We start from the raw sequence: 18760 nt of genomic DNA, 5'->3' as shown, positions 1-18760 counted from the left end.
CCATTGGCAGAAATTTTTGACTTAATTTGAGTCGAATTTTCAGACTAACAAGACAAATAATCTGACACATTCTGAAAACAAGGTTATTATTCTTACACAATCAGTTCTTGTTTAGTAAATCAGTCTCAAAACCAGATCAAAAAGTCTTTTTGGCTGATATAAGATTTTAAAACTTGGTAAGATGGACAGTTTTTGCAGTGTAATAGTAATATAATAATTAATAGTCACTGGTGAAGAATACTGGAAAAAAACATCTAAACAACTTATTAAAACCTGTCATGCTTTGAGTAAACCTTGTTGGATGTTTTAAGAGGTGTTTTAAATGACAAATCTGAATATGATAAATAGACAAATATCCACAGAGGAAATTATTTTTCATTTTTTATATTAATTTGTTTTCTCTGATAATACAGTATATTCATATTTTCTTCTCTCACTGGCTTTAAATTGAACTTTGGCACATTTAAGTGCAACAAGTGAAGGTTTTTAGTGCACAGAGCAGAAACATTATTTTTAAAGCATGTTTTAACAATCAATGAAACAGTTGTGCACTTATTGAGGAGTTCTTTTTTTAATGGGAGTTCTGTGTGTGTTTGTGTGATCAGGTGGTGGCAGAGCAGATCCCTCAGCTGGTTCAGGGGGTCCGAGGCAGCCAGTCTCAGCCGGACAGCCCCAGCGCTCAGCTGGCTCTCATCGGCTCCAGTCAGAACTTCCTGCAGGTGAGTCACACCTCAGCTTTCATTATTCTATGTCAAATGTAAAAATAAAATTAAATAAAACTCAGATAATGTGTTTCTCTTAAAAAACAGAAATGAAATAAAAAGTGTGTTGCTTTTTTTGGAAATCCATTTTTGTTCTTTTTCTGCCCTCCACCAGCCAGGTGCTAAGATGGTTACTGCCTGCAAGGCCACAGTTCCCACCATCACTGATCAGGCCTCAGCCATGCAGCTCAGCCAGTGTGCTAAAAACCTGGCCAGTGCCCTGGCAGAACTCCGCACTGCCTCACAGAAGGTACCGCACGCCTTGTTTACACCTCACAAACACAGAGGATGGCTCCAGTTCTACATCCAGAAGCTACTTAATGTTTAATTATTGTCGCTGAGGAGCAGAAGGATCAAAAGCAACATTCATGTGTCTTTATAGGCTCAAGATGCTTGTGGTCAGCTGGAGATAGACAACGCTCTGAATATGGTCAGAGATCTGGAGAAGGACATTCAGGAGGCCAAGGCTTCTGCTCAAGAAGGAAAACTCAAACCACTGCCTGGAGAAACGGTGAACACACACACACACATAAGGGTTTTTGGATATTCGCGGGGACTTTGTGTTGGCTTTCATTTATTTTCCAGTCATTTCTACAGCTTAGCCCTGATGTTTTACCCCAAACCTAAACCCCACGCAAAATCAGAATCTGTACCTGTGGGGACCAGGTTTTGGTCCCCACAAGGAGCATTGGGTCCCTATAAGGCTTTGTTTTTCTGGAAAATGGTCCCCATAATGTAGCAAATACTTATCCACACACACACGTCCTTGTACTTCCATCATACTGAGGATTTTATTTTGACTTGCATTCATTTCTGTAACTGCATTTATGCCTAACTCAGACATTTTCCTTAAACTAACCATTACTAGTCTATTCCTAACCCTAACCTGAACCAAAACTTAATTCACACTAGGGTTGGGCAATATTGGCATTAAATTAACCACGATTAATTGTGGTATTTATCCAATAACGATTAATTTGACTATAAATCCCCTGGAGTCCCTGGACACCCTTATGTCCTGGTCACATGACCAATTTAGTGGGAAAGATTTGCTCTTTGTAAATTACAGACTTCAGGCTATATCAAATTTTAAATTGTGTTGATAAATAAATTACAGAACTTTTTTTTAATGTTAGTCATATTTGAAGCGGAGAGAAACACCGAGCGAACTGACTGGGAAAATATCCAGCCACTCTGCCTGGTGGCATTAATCGTATTAATTGTCAAGTGCCAAAAAATGATCCATTAATGTTTTTTGACGATTAATTGTTGCACACGATACGATTATGCCCAACCCTAATTCACACCATACCTCTAAACCTAACTAGTAAAGCACAGCAGAGCTGCAAACAAAGTGAGGACCAGAAAATTACCTTGCTTTGTTGGTCATTGTTATGAAAATGGTCCTCTTTATTTAGCATTAACAAGTATACACACACACACACACACACACACACACACACACACACACACNTCCAGTTCACCAGAGACACCTGGACAGGTCTCCAGTCTCCATCAGGGACACAAAAGAGACAATCAACCATCCACACTCTGTCACACCTAAAGTCACACAGAGGAGCTCCAGAAGTTTTCAAACTGAGAACTCTGGACTCAGATCATCTGCTGCACACAGTTCTAATCACTTATTGTTAATAAGAATTTTATTGATAATTATCATGAGGAGTCCTTCACTAGGATGTAGTTAGGCAATTAAATATTCATGTATGTGTAAATTTTTTACCATAATTGCAGGTGAGTCACGTAAGTTTATGTTTTTATAAAACAAGTAGCCCCCGCCYCCAAGCCCAATTTCCTAGGGGAAACGTTGTATTGCATTACCTCGCAATACCTTTTGCGTTCCCTCACATAAGTCATTAAACACTGTTGTGCCTGCCGCTTTATTAACAAACTCACATGTTTACCATTAGCGAGTTAGCCTACTGCTTTAATTCAGCTTCAGAATGAATATATCACACAGCCACGCATGGAAGTATGTCGTATGCTGATATTTCAACACATTGCAGCCACGCAACATCAATGTCAATTTCACAAACTTGTGGCGAGACATCCTGTTTTGGTAACCGGATATTTCAAAATGAAAGTCTGATTTAATTCAGTTCATATACAAATCAAATGCGGGCTCTGTGGTTTACGACTATATAGCAGTGCAGAAACTATTTATTTACAAAATTAATTAAAAGAAGACTTGTCCATCCAGTCTCACATGTTGGAGCCAGAGTCTGACCCAGAACCAGAAGAGATTGAAGACGAGGAAATTATAGTTGGTTCAGACCTTATTTCGAAGTTTCATCACAAATAATGTGACGTAACAGATTAGTAAACAAAATGAACGGGTTGAAAAATATGATCCAAACACAATAAAGAAATATCTATGCAGAACCAGAAGAGACTAAATTCAACTTTCACTTCTGGAGACTACAAGTACACAACAAAATGCATTTAGTGGATTTTGCACAACATGTTGTTGACATCTTAGAAAATTATGAATCTAAAACTCTAAAATTAAAATAAAAAACATCTAAACATGATTTACATCCACAGAAAGAATTTTGACACAAACAATTCAAACTCCCTCTGGAATGATGCTGAAAGCTGAGTGACACACTCAAATGTGCACACACACACACACACACACACACACACACACACTGAATTTACATACACACACTCATCACAAGTCTCAATCTCCGTACCCTATTGAGACCCTGTCTGAGTTTGAATGGCATCTTCGCTGCGCCTGGCTGGGCCCTGTCTCTGTATCGTACAGACTTGCTCTACCCTTCAGCATAACACACACACACACACACACACACACACACACACACACACACTGAATTTCATAATTTTGTCTAATCATTTGTTTCTATGTCTGTTTGTTTGTTTGTTTTTTACCCAGCTTGAGAAATGCTCCCAGGACCTTGGTATGAGCACCAAGGCTGTGACCTCAGGTATCGCCCAGCTGCTGAGTGAGGCCACGCAGGGAGATGAAAATTACATTGGTAGGTTAAATAGGAGCAAAAACAAAGAAAACTCAGCTTGTTCACAGGTCCTAGGCTGTGCTCTGATGTTTTAAAGAAAGTGACATTTCATTCTCCTTTTCAATAAAATCTCACTCAGATCACATTCTGGTTTTACAGAAGTGACCCTTTACTGGAAAAGTGTGTTCTTTTATCATGTTTGCCTCACCATAAACTGAAGGTAATGTTCCTTTTCCATTCAGGTATGTCAGCCAGAGATATAGCCCAGACTCTGAAGTCCCTGGCCTCAGCTGCCAGAGGAGTCGCCGCAACCACAAACGACGTAGCGGCACGCAACGCCGTGCTGGACTGTGCCGGCGACGTCATGGATAAGTCGGCCAACCTGATCGAAGAAACCAAGAGGGCCATCGCAAAACCAGGAGACCCAGAGAGTCAGCAGAGGCTGGCCCAGGTCAGGCTGAAAGAGAAATTTGATAGAAAATAGATTTGTATTTACTTAATAGACTGTAAATATCTGTGTCTATCTGGAAATCAAACAAATACATTTAGATAAATGAGAAATGGGACAGCTGTGATATGGTAAAGGTCAAAAATTCAATCCCCAGATCTGCAGTGTGTTCTTAACCTTTTTGACCACGGAGCCCAATTCGTTGAACATAAAGTGGCACGAGGCCCAGTCAGACATTACTAATGTATGGATCAAATTGATAATTATTCTAATCTAAGTATTGGTTTAATTTTTATTGTATTTACGTCATAACTAAACTATCAAGACTAACATAACTAAATTAAATACACTTACAGTTTAAAAGTGAAACTCCTGTCAAATAATCATAAGACATGATTATAACAAATATTTTTATATTGTAACCTGCCCATAACAATTATTTGAACAAATACAACATTCAGTCAACAGACCACTCAGGCATTCAAAATGTTTAAAAACAAACTACAAAAATCAATTTAAAATGCAAATTAAAATATAGTTGTATTTGCAACTGTATTTGATAATGTTTTGAACTTTTAAAATATTGCATGGTAAAAACAGAAGCTGCACTTCATATTAGTGACAAACTTTGGTGTTTTTTGATGAGTTTCTTTCATCTTTGCTTCTACTTTTCATTTAAAATAAGTTTCCATTCTCGGGAGGTTTCTAAGGTTCTTCTTCTACATATTAAAAAGTTGTTAAACAACTGAGTGACGCACTACTGCTACTAGTGGTGAGAAAGTGTATTGCACCTTATTCAAAATCAATGCGATCCCACGGCCCTCTGCGGCCCAAAGTTAAAAACTGTTGTTCTTTTGAGGCCCTCAAGGTGGCGCTGTGGGCCGCGGCCCATAGGTTTAAGAACCTCTGGTCTAAAGGTAATTTCATACTTCAGCCAAAGCTGAGAAATCGGCTCTCATTGACCGATTTGTTAGATGCAAATCGCATCATTTTGTTCTCAGAGTGGTTTGCCCCTTCCTGACAGGAGGCCCGGGCCAAACGTTTTCTCTCAGTAGTGTGCACAAAGTGTTGTGTGATTGGTCAGAAGCTTGTGGGTGAGGTTCTTAATGCGGATAAAACGCTCGGACAGCAACGTTGTCCTTATTGTTTCAATTCCTCGGCTTCCAGAAGCCGGCTGTTGCAACTTGGATAGTTTTGAGGTGCAGTTGACCGAGGCAGCCAGACAATCCATGTATCTGACTCTTCCAGACACTTATAAAGATAATCCAAAGGCCAAAAACCCCTGGATGGTGATATGACAGACACTGTGCATGGTGGATTCTGTAAGTGCAGACCTCTATCAGTGACCATGTGTTGACCTTGCAAAACTTCTTCATTTAATTATATTAGAGAATGTTGCAGTAGTGTAGCAGTGATGAAACAATGACAAGAATTACTATTATTAATGGCTGATAAGATAAAGAGCATGGAACATTATCTGTTATCATAACTTTTAACAAATAACAGAATAGGAATATTATTTAAGGTGTTTGTGAACAGAAACTGTTGGATGAATAGAAACGTGACAGAGGATATTAATGTGTGTGTGCAGGTGGCCAAAGCAGTGTCGCAGGCTCTGAACAGGTGTGTGAACAGCCTTCCTGGTCAGAGGGATGTGGACAACGCCATCCGCACTGTGGGCGAAGCCAGCAAGTCCCTCCTGGCTGATTCAGTGAGCACTTCAGTTACAGCTTTTCTGTATTACATCCTCAAAACAACAAGTCTTCGACTGAAAAAGTCCTTCATTAGGATGATAAAATCATTTATGTGTAAAAATCAACATCAGTTCAGTTTTCTTGCTCCTGCTCAGCACTGCTCTGTATCGTCTTCCCGCCACAGTTCCCATCCAGCGGACGGAGTTTCCAGGAGGTTCAGGCTCAGCTGAACGAGGTGGCAGCTGGTCTAAACCAGTCGGCCAACGAGGTGGTTCAAGCATCCAGAGGGACCACCCAGGACCTGGCAAGGGCCACTAGCAAGTTTGGGCAAGACTTCAACAACTTCCTGCACGCTGGTGTTGACATGGCTGGAACGTCCCAGGTTAGTTCGATAAAAAACATGCCGTTTTGTTTTCCTTTAAAGGAGAAAATAAAAATGTGGAGAGTGGTTTTAAACAATGGGTCTTCAGATGTTCTAAAGGTCTTTAAGAGATTTTCTTTGGGCTTTGGCTGCTTTTTTAAAATATTTTTTAATCAGCCCAGTTCCCAGCCATTTTCAGAGGAATGTTTTGGTTGTTTGTCACGACAGATAAGTGTGATCTATGAAGCTTTCAGACATAAAACGCTCCTAAGATGTAATTTGATAAACTTGGTAAGAATAAAATTAAATTATTCAGCCCTTTAGCAGCTTGTCGCAAAGCTTTAGTTCAAATTTCTTTAATTGCATTATTGAAAAATGCCAAAAATCACAGTTAGAGAGAAATAAAGTTGTATTTTTGCCACAACATGGTGATTCCTAAAGAGATATTAGCTAAAACTATATATTGTGTGTATGTGTATATATATATATCCAATGTGTATGGTGTGTTTTTTTCTTTTATTTATCTTTCATTATTCTTCTCAGACTCTCCTGTATTGAGCTGCAGTAATGTGCAAATTTCCCTACTGTGGGATCAATAAAATCTTATCGTATCGTATCGTATCTTAAACAAGGCTGCATTTCAACTTGTGTTGTCACAGACCATCTAAATAATGAAGTTATAAATGTAGCAAAGAACCACTTTACTTTGCTAGACTTCGCAGTACATCTGTGGAAAATCTGACTGGCTGTTATTCATTTTTAAAATAGCATTGATACTAAGCACAGTGCCAGTGCACTAAAACAGCTCCTTCTTAGGAAAAAAAACAAGTCTGTCATGGCCTGGCATCCTCAGAGTTTGGACTGTAACATTATTGAAGTAATGTGAGATCATCTTGACAAACAGGAGAATAAAAACAAGATCTTGGAAACGTCCTTCAAGAACTCAGGACAAATATTCAGTTCATTTCTAATACAAATGTATGATATTCAGTGCCTGAAATTCACTGCAGGATTGTCTGTGATGGGCATTGTATCATCCGTCCCAGCAAATCTAGTTTTTATAATGCAGGAAACTCCTGTATGCAATAAATTACACATGTGACACAATTTCAGGCACTGGGATTATAGTTAAATTAATCAGGAGCTTGCATTTATATTCCACAGTTAGGTGTGAAGCTAATAGAAACTCTCTTTGTTATGTCGTCCTCATCTCCAGTCGAAAGAGGATCAGACACAGGTGGTCTCCAACCTTAAAACTATCTCCATGTCATCAAGCAAGCTGCTGCTGGCTGCTAAAGCTCTCTCCACTGATCCCAGTTCACCCAACCTGAAAAACCAACTGGCAGCAGCTGCTCGGTCAGAAGCTTTTTCTCTTCTCTAGATTTACCTCTCAGTTTTCTTTCCAGTTTTGTTTTTAACGTGTTTGAGTCTTTGTGTTTTCAGGGCGGTTACAGACAGCATCAACCAGCTCATCACCATGTGCACTCAGCAGGCCCCAGGTCAGAAGGAATGTGACAACGCTCTCAGAGAACTGGAGGTAAGAACTATTGATAGCGCTGTAAAGTGACTGCTTCTGGTTTAATCTTTGTTCATCAAGATTCCATCAGAGAAAACTAAACAAAAAATGTGTCTCTTAAAGATGTTTGTGATTGTTCTGTGTGCAGTCGGTGAAAGGGATGCTGGAAAACCCGACAGAAGCAGTCAATGAGCTGTCCTTCTTTGAGTGCATCGACAGCGTCATGGAGAACTCCAAGGTACAAACCTGCTGCTCCTCTCATGCAGCTTTGATCAGATTCTGCCATTTCCATCAATTCTGTTCTAAAAGAGCTCACTTTTATGGTTTAAAGCATTTATATCTCTTACACATAAAATTTGAGAAAATGTCAAACTACACTGGGACTCTACTGGGACAAAGAAAAAGGTGTAGAAACTACTCTACTGACTCTTAAAGTGGCAGCACAGATTTAATTAAACAAAATCCTTTTTCGACTTCAGAAAACTGATTCAGAATCGTCTAATTGGTGATGTGAACCCATCAAATAAAGCCTAGGCTCTTATTGAAGCCTGGGAATCTCTTGCTTCCTGTTAACAGGTTCTTGGTGAGTCCATGGCTGGTATTTCCCACAATGCTAAGAACTCTAACCTGCCAGAGTTTGGAGACTCAGTCAGCGCTGGATCCAAAGCCCTGTGTGGTCTCACTGAAGCAGCTTCTCAGGTAAAGTCTTTATTTTTGTATACGTTACTTGACACCAGTTCAGAAAGAAGTGGAAACCAGTGATCTGTTTCTGTCTGTAGGCTGCGTATCTGGTGGGAGTATCAGACCCCAACAGTTCAGCAGGTCAGAAGGGCCTCGTGGATCCTACCCAGTTTGCCCGGGCTAATCAGGCTATTCAGATGGCCTGCCAGAACCTGGTGGACCCCGCCTGCACCCAGTCCCAAGTGCGTGCTCGCTTCAATGCGAACTGACAGTAGAGCTCATTTTGACCAGTTTTTTTAATTATGTGCTGTTTTTTTTCTGCCCAGGTGCTTTCTGCAGCGACCATCGTGGCTAAACACACCTCTGCCCTGTGCAACGCCTGCCGCCTGGCGTCCTCCAGAACTCCCAACCCTGTAGCCAAGAGGCAGTTTGTCCAGTCAGCCAAAGAGGTGGCCAACACCACGGCCAACCTGGTCAAATCCATCAAGGTTTGCTCTTTGCCATTTCAAACCATGAACCATCAGTAAAAGCCTGTTATCTCTGAATTTCAGTAATCAATGAAGTGAATTTCCTAATTGCTAATTATAGTCTTGTTTGGGGTCTAACTAAATTGTTGTGCAGCAAGCTACATAAAGATAAAGCTTTTCTATAAAGCATGTGTTTAATTTGTAGGGTGACTTAGGCAAATGGGAACTTGACCTGCTTTTAGTGAAGTCTCTAAAATGGCTACAAGAGTTACGCTCTGCAAACCTGGTCCGCTGGGTTTGATGGATATCATGTTCTTTTTACAGGCTTTAGATGGAGCCTTTAATCAGGAGAACAGAGAGAAGTGCAGAGCTGCTACTGGTCCTCTGATAGAAGCTGTGGACAACCTGACTGCCTTCGCCTCCAACCCAGAGTTCGCGAGCATTCCTGCCCAGATCAGTCCGGAGGTCAGTCCTTACCTCACCACTGAAGCATCTTTTACACGTGTTCATGCACAACTTAAAAACCAAATAAACAGGAATGTGTGTTGCCTTTTTTCCACTTACATTGTGACAGAAGTTTTCCTATTTTATCTTTATTTACTTTTTTATTTACTTTCTGCCGCTAAAATGTATTAGAGGTACTGTAACCATATTATCTGGTTACTGCTAGTTTTGAGAGCTACCTCTTTAAAGAAGTTCGAGTTAGCTGCTTCGAATGTGTTATTTTATTTTATTTTTTTGCTGAAATGTACCTTGTCAGTTACTGAGATTATGCGTTCCACTTTATTAATCGTCGCCTTAAATATCTGTCTAAACAACAGCTTAACTTTCATTTTTTTAGTTTCAAAGCTATATGGAAATAAAAATGCAAATGTTAACAAGAATAGTAAAACAACTATAATATATTCTTAAAAATTATTTTCTTTTCCACTCCTTTAGGGTCGTGCCGCCATGGAGCCCATTTTGGCAGCAGCCCAGATGATGCTGGAGAGCTCCACTGGCCTGATTCAGACCGCACGCTCTCTGGCTGTCAACCCCAAAGACCCCCCTAAGTGGTCAGTGCTGGCTGGACACTCCAGGACAGTGTCCGACTCCATCAAGAAACTCATTACCAACATGAGGTGAGACCTGTTCTCTGCTTCAGCAGCTGTTTCTGTGCTGCTGTAAAAGAGTCGAGACAAAGCAGCATCGACATGCTTCAGAGAAAAGCCCTGTTTAAATAGAGCTTTTTACCACTTTCACTTTAAAGTAGTTTTAAGAGACGTGTCATGCTTTTAAATCCTTCTTTTTCACATCATTCAGTTGGGGAACTTCAATGCTTTGGTCTGAAATCCACCTTGTTTTAACTCCACAAGCCGCTTTTTCGCATCTCTTCTGAGGTGTGTCTCAAAGCAGCTCATTTTTACGCTGAGGAGAATGAAGACGACCAAACTGTAGTTTCTAAGTCCAGAGATTTTTTTGCAGTTCCATCGCAAATAATTTGGCATTCTAGTTTAGAAAATGTCATAGAAAACAAAGAAAACTGAACAGGTTGAAAAATATGACCCAGAAAGAATATAAAGATATCTACAGAGCACTGGAAGAGACTAAATTCAGCTTTTCTGCACTCCTAGAGACTCCAAGTACACAACAAAATTTATTTAACAACTAAAAAAGTAGATTTGCTGGATATGTCCCCTTTAAAAATCAGATTTGCCTCTAGTTTTTTTCCTGATGAACCATAATGATCTCAAGCCCAGGTGCACCATTACAGTAGTCATTTCTAATTAATACATACCAATGTAAACATTTCCATGATGTGTGCAGAGAAAAAGCCCCTGGTCAGAGAGAATGTGACAATGCTATAGAAGTGCTGAACGGCTGCATCCGAGAAGTTGATCAGGCCTCGCTGGCTGCCATAAGTCAGCACTTAACGCCTCGAGAGGACATCTCCATGGAGGTAAATACACACACAAATCCTTTGATACTTCTTTAGATATGAAATGTATTTTAGTCGCTGAGCTCTTTGAGGTTCACATTAGACAGCTCTGTTTGTTAAACTCATTAAAAGTCAGAAATAACATTACTTTAATAGTATTTTCAGTTTGAAGATCAGCTGACTGTTTTAGTTGACTTTTACTGTTTTTAAACTTCAAATATTTCATATGAACAGACAGTTTATATGTTTGTAATGTTTTTTACACAGAAAGGTACATGTGAAGTACAACAAAAATAAAAAATGAGGGTAACTTGGTGAATCATTTACTATCAGGCTTGCTTAGAGCTCATGACTGATTATACTTGAATACAGTTCATTTCTAAGTAGGCAGTACACTTGGTTAAATGCTCTAGAATGCTAAAGTGAAAGGTGGTTTAACATTTGTTTTACACCTAATATAACCAAAATGCAATTTTTTTTCTTAAATGTTTTTCTCTGTTTTTAAACATTTTCTAAAAAGGCAGTGAACTCCCAAACACAAATTTGAATTGCTCTTTAAAGAGCTTTTGAAATGCAGGGATTTTGGAAGGACAACCCTTTTGCACAGTTTTGCAACAAGTAACAATGAAACACAAAACATCAGAAATAATCTATATAAAAATATTCTATATTAAATCTCTGTTTGTGTGATAAAGCAGTTAAACATGTAAAGGGAGGTCGTCAGTCTGAAATAAATCTGCTTACTTCATCTGTGTCTTGTAGACTCTTCATGAGCAAATGGCTGCCTCAGTCCATGAGATCAGTAATTTGATTGATCCTGTAGCTGTGGCTGCTCGATCTGAAGCCTCTCAGCTGGGACACAAGGTAAAACACACATCTACACAGTGTATGAGTGCTTTATTGTTGTACATATCCTACACGCTGTGAGGATTTCACAATCTGTTTTGACTTGCCGTGTATTGTTTATTCACATTATGACAGGTGTCTCAGATGGCTAGCTACTTTGAACCTTTGATTATGGCGGCCATTGGCACAGCGTCTAAGATCCTCAGCAGCCAGCAGCAGATGGCTGTCTTAGACCAGACCAAGACCCTGGCTGAGTCAGCCCTGCAGATGCTCTACACTGCCAAGGAGGCTGGAGGAAACCCCAAGGTACTGAACTAATCATTTATAACATGATTTGGTGCTTTGGTCCTCAAGAATAATAATAATAATAATAATAATAATAATAATAATAATAATAAACTAATTGATTATAACAATGACCATCCTCTTCATCAGACTGTCATAGAAAAACAGAGTGTCTTCAGTCAGAGGCTTCTTCACTTTCATTGTAATGCAGAGCGCTACAGAAGATTTTTGCCATCACCATCTACAATAACTCTTTAGTTAAATGAGCTACTACAACATCTAATTTTTCTCTGGGATCAATAAAGTGTTTTTGAATTGAACTGAATAGCAATGATATTTGTGGAATAAAAATGTTAAAACTAGGGTATTCTTTATGTAACATAAGAAGGATTACACCCATTTTGGTGAATAGAATAGAATAGTCTTCGTTTTCATTGCACAAGCCTGTAAAACTAAATTGAACATGCCTCAGCTGAGAGTGTATTATAGAGACAACAGCAACATACAAATAATTTGCACTAGGGCTGCACAATATATCGAAAATGTATCGTCATCGCAATAACAGCCTGTGCAGTATGTATATTGCAACAACTGCATAAACTGCAATAGAATTCATCTATATCTAATTAAATGTCGACTCAAAATTTAGCATTTATGTGTTGTGTCACTCAGATGGAAGCTTGAAATATTTCACCAGTCAAATGGAGCCCTTCATGTATTTGGTCAATTAAAAAAATTCAGGCTGGAATGGAAAGGATTAGTTTCTTTCAGTTTGTTTTTTGGGCTTTGAACCCAGAGCAGAAAGATATCAACAGTACATAAATTCATATTTGTTTATTTATCACAAGTCATATCGTCATCGCAATATTAAGCACTGTTATCGCACATCGCAGGTTTTCCTAATATTGTGCAGCCCTAATTTGCACACAATGAGGTAGGTTTTGGCAAAATTAAAAAAAAAAATGTTATAAAAAACATTGCACAGCCTTCAACATGTTCCAGCTGCCTTCAAAGTTTAAATAATTTATCCTATGTAGATGAAGAAAGGTTTGAGATTTTACTTATCAGCAGATTTACTTTTGTTTAAGTGGGGGCGGGTATGCAAAGTCAGGTTTTTTGAGCTTTATATCATGTTATAATGTCATTCCCTCATTAAAACATACACATGTTTGAGAAAACATTGAATCTCCTGTAGCCATGTGGAGCAGCCTAAACGCTTCCTGGTACAAAGTACCGCCTATTTGTACGAAGCTCCTCCCTGGAAATGTGCTGAAAGGCCAATTTCAAGGCATTTAGATAGACTATGATGTGAAGTCAATTTTATTTTAGATTTGTACAGAATTTTCAGAACAAGTGAAGGTAACAAAGTTAGTTAATTGTGGTATAGAATTGATCTATGTGCCTGGAAAATGCATAATACTCCCACCTAATCAAAGTGCCTTAGTGGTCTCTATCGACCAATCCGTTGAGATATAGTATTTCATGTGTCAGTGTGTTCTTGAGCAAAATAGTAACTTGTAAACTTGGTGTGTGTGAGTGGTAAAGGAATGCAGTATACATAGAATACTGAGCTCTGGCTATAAATGGGTGAAAGCAGTCTTAAATACGAGGACTGTTTACTAATTATGGCCTGCTGCCATGTTTTTGTCTGCCTGTTGTCTCATGAACAACTCAACAGACTCTCAGGAAACTTTTAGAAACTAATCGTCGGGCATACGTCTACAACTGATTAACATTTTGGAGTCAATTTGGTTCAAAAATATTCTATAGTTGATACATTTAATTAATTACAGATAAGGAGTTTAAACATAGTGTGATAGTAACTGAGTATCATCCCCAACACATGCTTAGAGCGCTACACATTGTGCAACATCTTTGCTTCAAACTTTGACATGAAATGCCTCATAAAGCACTGGCTGGACTTTGATGAAACTCTCAAAGTAACTACCAAATGTACGTCTGCAAGTGATTATTGTTTAACTAACCTTTACCCAGTTGTTGATGACCCAGTTTCCTGTCTTCAGGCAGCACACATGCAGGACGCTCTGGAGGAGTCGGTGCAGATGATGAAAGAAGCCGTGGATGATCTGGGCGCCACGTTGGCTGAGGCCGCCAGCGCAGCAGGTGCTGTGGGTGGCATGGTGGACTCCATCAATGATGCCATCAATAAAATGCAAGATGCTCCTTCGCACGAACCTGAAGGCACCTTTGTGGACTACCAGACTACCATGGTGAAGACAGCCAAAGCCATTGCTGTCACTGTGCAGGAGATGGTGAGAAAGTGGTCATTTTAGGAGTTTTTTATGTTTTACTAATCGTTTGAATGGAGTTATTTATCTGCGATGGCCGCCCGTCCTGAGCCTGGTCCTGCTGGAGGTTCTTCCTGTTAAAAGAGAGTTTTTCCTCTCCACTGTCGCCAATGTGCTGCTCAGGATGGGAGACTGTGACGAAGGGATTCAGCACAATGCTGGTTTCTTCAGATTGATTGTTTTTGGTACAGTTCCCTGAGACATTTGATGTGACTTGGTGCTATATAAATAGAATTTAATTAAGTAAATAAGTAGAAAATTGTTAAATAAACACAAATCCCATAATCTATCAAGAATACTTGAGTCCATGTCCATTTGCTCAGTGCTCCAGACTTGACTGATGAACCACAGAACAATCCTAATTTTTGTGTTTCCTTTTTTTTCTTTAGGTGACGAAGTCAAACACCAACCCAGATGACCTTGGAGGATTGGCCAACCAGCTGACTAATAATTTCGGAAATCTTGCAGAGGAGGCCAAATTTGCTGCTCTTACAGCAGAGAATGATGAAGTGAATACTATTTTTTCATCACCATCTTGCTTTCTTTTCAAAATAGACATTTTAGCTCTATAAACTGTCTTTGTCATTGAGTTCTTTCTTAAAGCGTTTCTTTTTTCTCCCCCAGATCGGTTCTCACATTAAGAAGCAGGTGGGAGAGCTGGGCTTCAGCTGCACAGGTTTAGTAACCAAGGCTGGAGCTCTGCAGTGCAGCCCCGATGACTCTTTTACTAAAAAGGAGCTGATTGAAAGCGCCCGCAAAGTCTCAGAGAAGGTCAGGCATAAAACACACAGCTTGTGTTACACTGAGAGTTTTCTACACTACATCAATGTATCTGTCTTTCCTTTTTCTGCAGGTCTCCCACGTGTTGGCGTCCCTTCAGGCTGGTAACCGTGGAACTCAGGCCTGCATCACAGCTGCCAGCGCTGTGTCAGGAATCATCGCAGACCTGGACACCACCATCATGTTTGCCACTGCGGGAACTCTGAACCGAGAGAACGCTGAGACCTTTGCTGACCACAGGTACACACTTTAATGGAGGTCATCCTGTAAAATGAGTTCATGGCTGAAGACACTGTTTCTCAGTGTTTTGTAGTAAAGCTTCTGCTTGTACCACTAATTATTTTTTCCGAAACTTCATTTCATTCAATAATCAAACAAATAGTAATAAAACAAACAAATGTTAAAAGAACAAACAAATGATATAACATTGTTATGTCAAAAACACAATCACAACGTAGTCAAATGAAAAGGAGCAGAAAGAATAAAATCTTATAACATCTGCCCCCAATTAAAAAATATATGTATCTAAAACACGTACAACATACAAATAATAAAACTCAACTAGATACACAATATAATTACAAAAAATCAACAAATAGCATGACAACACAAATACAAATCTTAACCAATATTTTGTTCATATCTCATAACAACAACAAAATACTCCAAAATACTCCTAATATTCTACTAAATGAATAAATTGTTCCAGCATTCTTAAGGTCATCAAGCAAAATAATACTACAAATTAATACTCAATCTACATTTTGTTTAGATTTTGACAGCAAAAAAGTTTTTATCAATCTAAGAAATGTATAAATCGTGTTAGCATTTTTGAAAACTTTTCCTAAATTGTTRCACAATTTGATTCCCTGGAAGGAAGTGTTTTTAATCGAATTGTTCTTAAAGCTTGTAGCTCATTGGCCTGCAAGTGTTTAAGACAAAGTGGAGATACAGAATTGAAAAAAACAAAATGCTAATTTTCACTTGGAAACACAACGAAGGACACCTTTGAACAGACTTGAACCTTTTTTAAGGCCCAAAGTTTGCATGAATCTGCATATTAACAATAAAATAGAGCTTCTGAATGAATTTAAAATTCAGATTTCAGGTTCCTGACCACTTGTTTGTAAAAAAAATGTTGTGCAAACTTTTTGAATATGACTCAAATTACTGCAACACAAGAGCAAGGCCCCATGACTCACTGTGAACTCTCATGAACTTTTCTTAACATTAAAGAAACTCCCTCACAAATGCTGCTCCCAGTTTGTCTCAAGCTATTAAGAGTCCAGTGACAAAACCAGCTTTAAGGAAAGAAAATCAAGAGCAGTAGTGTCACTTATTCAGTTAAAGATTCTGTTTAAGCACAGAGGATACACTGCCTGACCAAAAATAGGTTGCCACCTGGATTTAACTAAGCAAATAGGTACAAGCCTCCTGTCGGATAATTACTGCATGGACGATTATCTTTCAGCTGCAACAAGTTATTTAACCCCAACTGGTGCAGTGAGTAGTTTCTTATTTCTTAAACAACCGTGTTGAAAGACATATCCTGTGGAAAAAAGATGTCAGTCTGTTTGAGAAGGGTCAAATCATTGACCAACTGGAAAAAATGCTTCAATTTTCTAGGGAGCATAAAGATTGGAGTCTGGAGCAATGGAAGGAGGTCATGTGGTCTGAATCCATATTTACCCTGTTCCAGAGTGATGGCTTCCATTATACCTAGTGCCTACTGTACAAGCCTGTGAGGGCAGGTCTATGATGTGGGGTCTCTGCAGGTGGTCAGGTCTAGGTTCAGCAACAGTTTGTGCTCAAAGAATGAGGTCAGCTGACCTGAATATACTGAATAACCAGGTTATTCTATCAGTGGATTGTTTCTTCCCTGATAGCACAGCCATATTCCAAGATGACACTAGCTGCGTTTCCATTGACCATGAAAATACTCAAATTAGAATTTCGAAAATAAATTTGCTCAATGGAAATGTATCAATTTCGAAAAAATAAATACATATTTTTTTGACAAAATATTTTTGCGCTAGGATGAGGTGGTTTTTCAGCCGTATAGAAATTGGTGTTTTTCGCAAAACTGCAATAGAAACACTTTTTTTGCATCACGGGAGTCACGTGATCAACAACCGGCTGTTTCAACTGGCGAAAAAGATGACGATGAAGAAGATAACAGGGAGTAGAAGTAGTAGTAATATCACAGAAGTAGTAGAAGAAAGTAGTAAACTCACCGACTACAATTTCACAAAAACACAGCATACGTAGGCGCTCCCAAGTAGGGGCTTGTCTCTGGAAAGCCTTGATAAAAGACGCCGACGTCTCCTCTGATGATGAGCGCTAGTGTCGCGGTAGCAATATGCAATGTGTTTACATCCATTGCCACCATGTTTGTAATGAATTATCACGAGAACAAACGTATTCACGCGTGACTTTAATAGCATTTCTTACTTAATGGAAACACCGCAGTTGCGAAACTGTGTTTTTCAACATTAACAGAATATCGACAAAGTTTTGCGCACATTTGCAATGGAAACACAGCTAATGTCAGGATTCATGGGGCTGGAATTGTTAAAGAGTGGTTCAGGGAGCATGAGACATCATTTTCACACATGGATTGGTTCCATAGAGTCCAAGAGAATCTTTGAAATGTGCTGGAGAAGGTCAGACTCTACCATCATCAATGCAAGGTCTTGGTGAAAAATTAATGCAACACTGGATGAAATAAATCTTCTGACATTGCAGAAGCTTATCCAAACTATGCCACAGAGAATGTGAGCTGTAATCAAAGCTGAAGGCGGTCCAATGTAATATTAAGAGTGTGTGACCTTTTTTTTTTGGTGGCAACTTTTGTTTTGATCAGGCAGTGTATTTTTGTTTTACCACATTAAAGGCATATATTCAAGTGTGGGTGTCTTCATGATTGCATATATGTGTCAGGACATACGTCACTCAGCATCAGCAAATTTATGGTACCCACAGTAATTTAAACTGTCAGGGAGTGTACCACCACATCTTTACTGTAAGAAATATTCATGCACTTGTAAATGCACAAAGAAAAACCTTTCTAAGGACTGCAATACTTGACTTTGTTACAGATAATTATGACCAGCTGTAACATAGTGAATATATTTTTGTTGCTTTACAGGCTGTTTGTTTTGTTTTCTTTAACCATCTCCATGATAATCTTTAACCTTTGACCTTTTTTTTTTTCAGAGAATGCATTTTGAAGACAGCCAAGGCTCTAGTGGAGGACACCAAGCTGCTGGTGTCTGGTGCTGGAGCCAGTCAGGAGAAACTGGCACAGGCTGCCCAGTCGTCAGTGTCCACTATTACCAAACTGGCAGAAGTGGTCAAACAGGGAGCGGCCAGCTTGGGTTCTGAAGACCCAGAGACTCAGGTAAAACATGGCTGGCATGTTTGTCTGCTCCTCTCTTTTAGACTTGGAATTAGGATTAAAGTCACCAAATCAAACTTGTTGATAATTTTGCCATTATTTAATGGTGGTTTTCTGTAAAAAAAAAAAAAAAAAGTGATGCTCAAAAATAAATTTTAAGAACTAGAGCAAAAATTATTCACCTGAACATTTATTTGGATATTTATTATTCTACATCTAGAGGCTGTTAGCAAAGGCATTTTCCAACTTTTCATTTAAGTTTTACTACTTGTTTGCTCATCTTTGTTTAAAATTAAAA

At 39.0% G+C, this 18760-nt stretch overlaps 1 protein-coding gene across 4 annotated transcripts in view; it reads left to right on the top strand.

Moving 5' to 3' along the window:
* Positions 1-18760, top strand: part of tln1 (talin 1) — a 103084-nt gene that overhangs the window by 55147 nt on the left and 29177 nt on the right. For all 4 annotated transcript variants that reach the window (XM_014002767.1, XM_014002766.1, XM_014002765.1 and 1 more), the window contains 23 exons: positions 606-719; positions 877-1011; positions 1144-1272; positions 3679-3781; positions 4003-4211; positions 5800-5919; positions 6087-6284; positions 7480-7619; positions 7707-7800; positions 7928-8017; positions 8356-8478; positions 8559-8702; positions 8787-8948; positions 9252-9392; positions 9867-10048; positions 10734-10866; positions 11608-11709; positions 11827-11997; positions 14001-14249; positions 14675-14794; positions 14910-15056; positions 15139-15305; positions 18282-18465. In XM_014002767.1, coding sequence (XP_013858221.1) covers positions 606-719; positions 877-1011; positions 1144-1272; positions 3679-3781; positions 4003-4211; positions 5800-5919; positions 6087-6284; positions 7480-7619; positions 7707-7800; positions 7928-8017; positions 8356-8478; positions 8559-8702; positions 8787-8948; positions 9252-9392; positions 9867-10048; positions 10734-10866; positions 11608-11709; positions 11827-11997; positions 14001-14249; positions 14675-14794; positions 14910-15056; positions 15139-15305; positions 18282-18465 — 3357 coding nt within the window. The remainder of the gene's footprint in view (positions 1-605; positions 720-876; positions 1012-1143; positions 1273-3678; positions 3782-4002; positions 4212-5799; positions 5920-6086; positions 6285-7479; positions 7620-7706; positions 7801-7927; positions 8018-8355; positions 8479-8558; positions 8703-8786; positions 8949-9251; positions 9393-9866; positions 10049-10733; positions 10867-11607; positions 11710-11826; positions 11998-14000; positions 14250-14674; positions 14795-14909; positions 15057-15138; positions 15306-18281; positions 18466-18760) is intronic.

The sequence above is a fragment of the Austrofundulus limnaeus genome, unplaced genomic scaffold, assembly GCF_001266775.1.
Source record: "Austrofundulus limnaeus strain Quisiro unplaced genomic scaffold, Austrofundulus_limnaeus-1.0 Scaffold15, whole genome shotgun sequence".
Classification (NCBI taxonomy): Eukaryota; Metazoa; Chordata; class Actinopteri; order Cyprinodontiformes; family Rivulidae; genus Austrofundulus; species Austrofundulus limnaeus.
The sequence above is the reverse complement of the archived record's forward strand: the minus strand, read 5'-3'. Positions and strand labels throughout refer to the sequence as shown.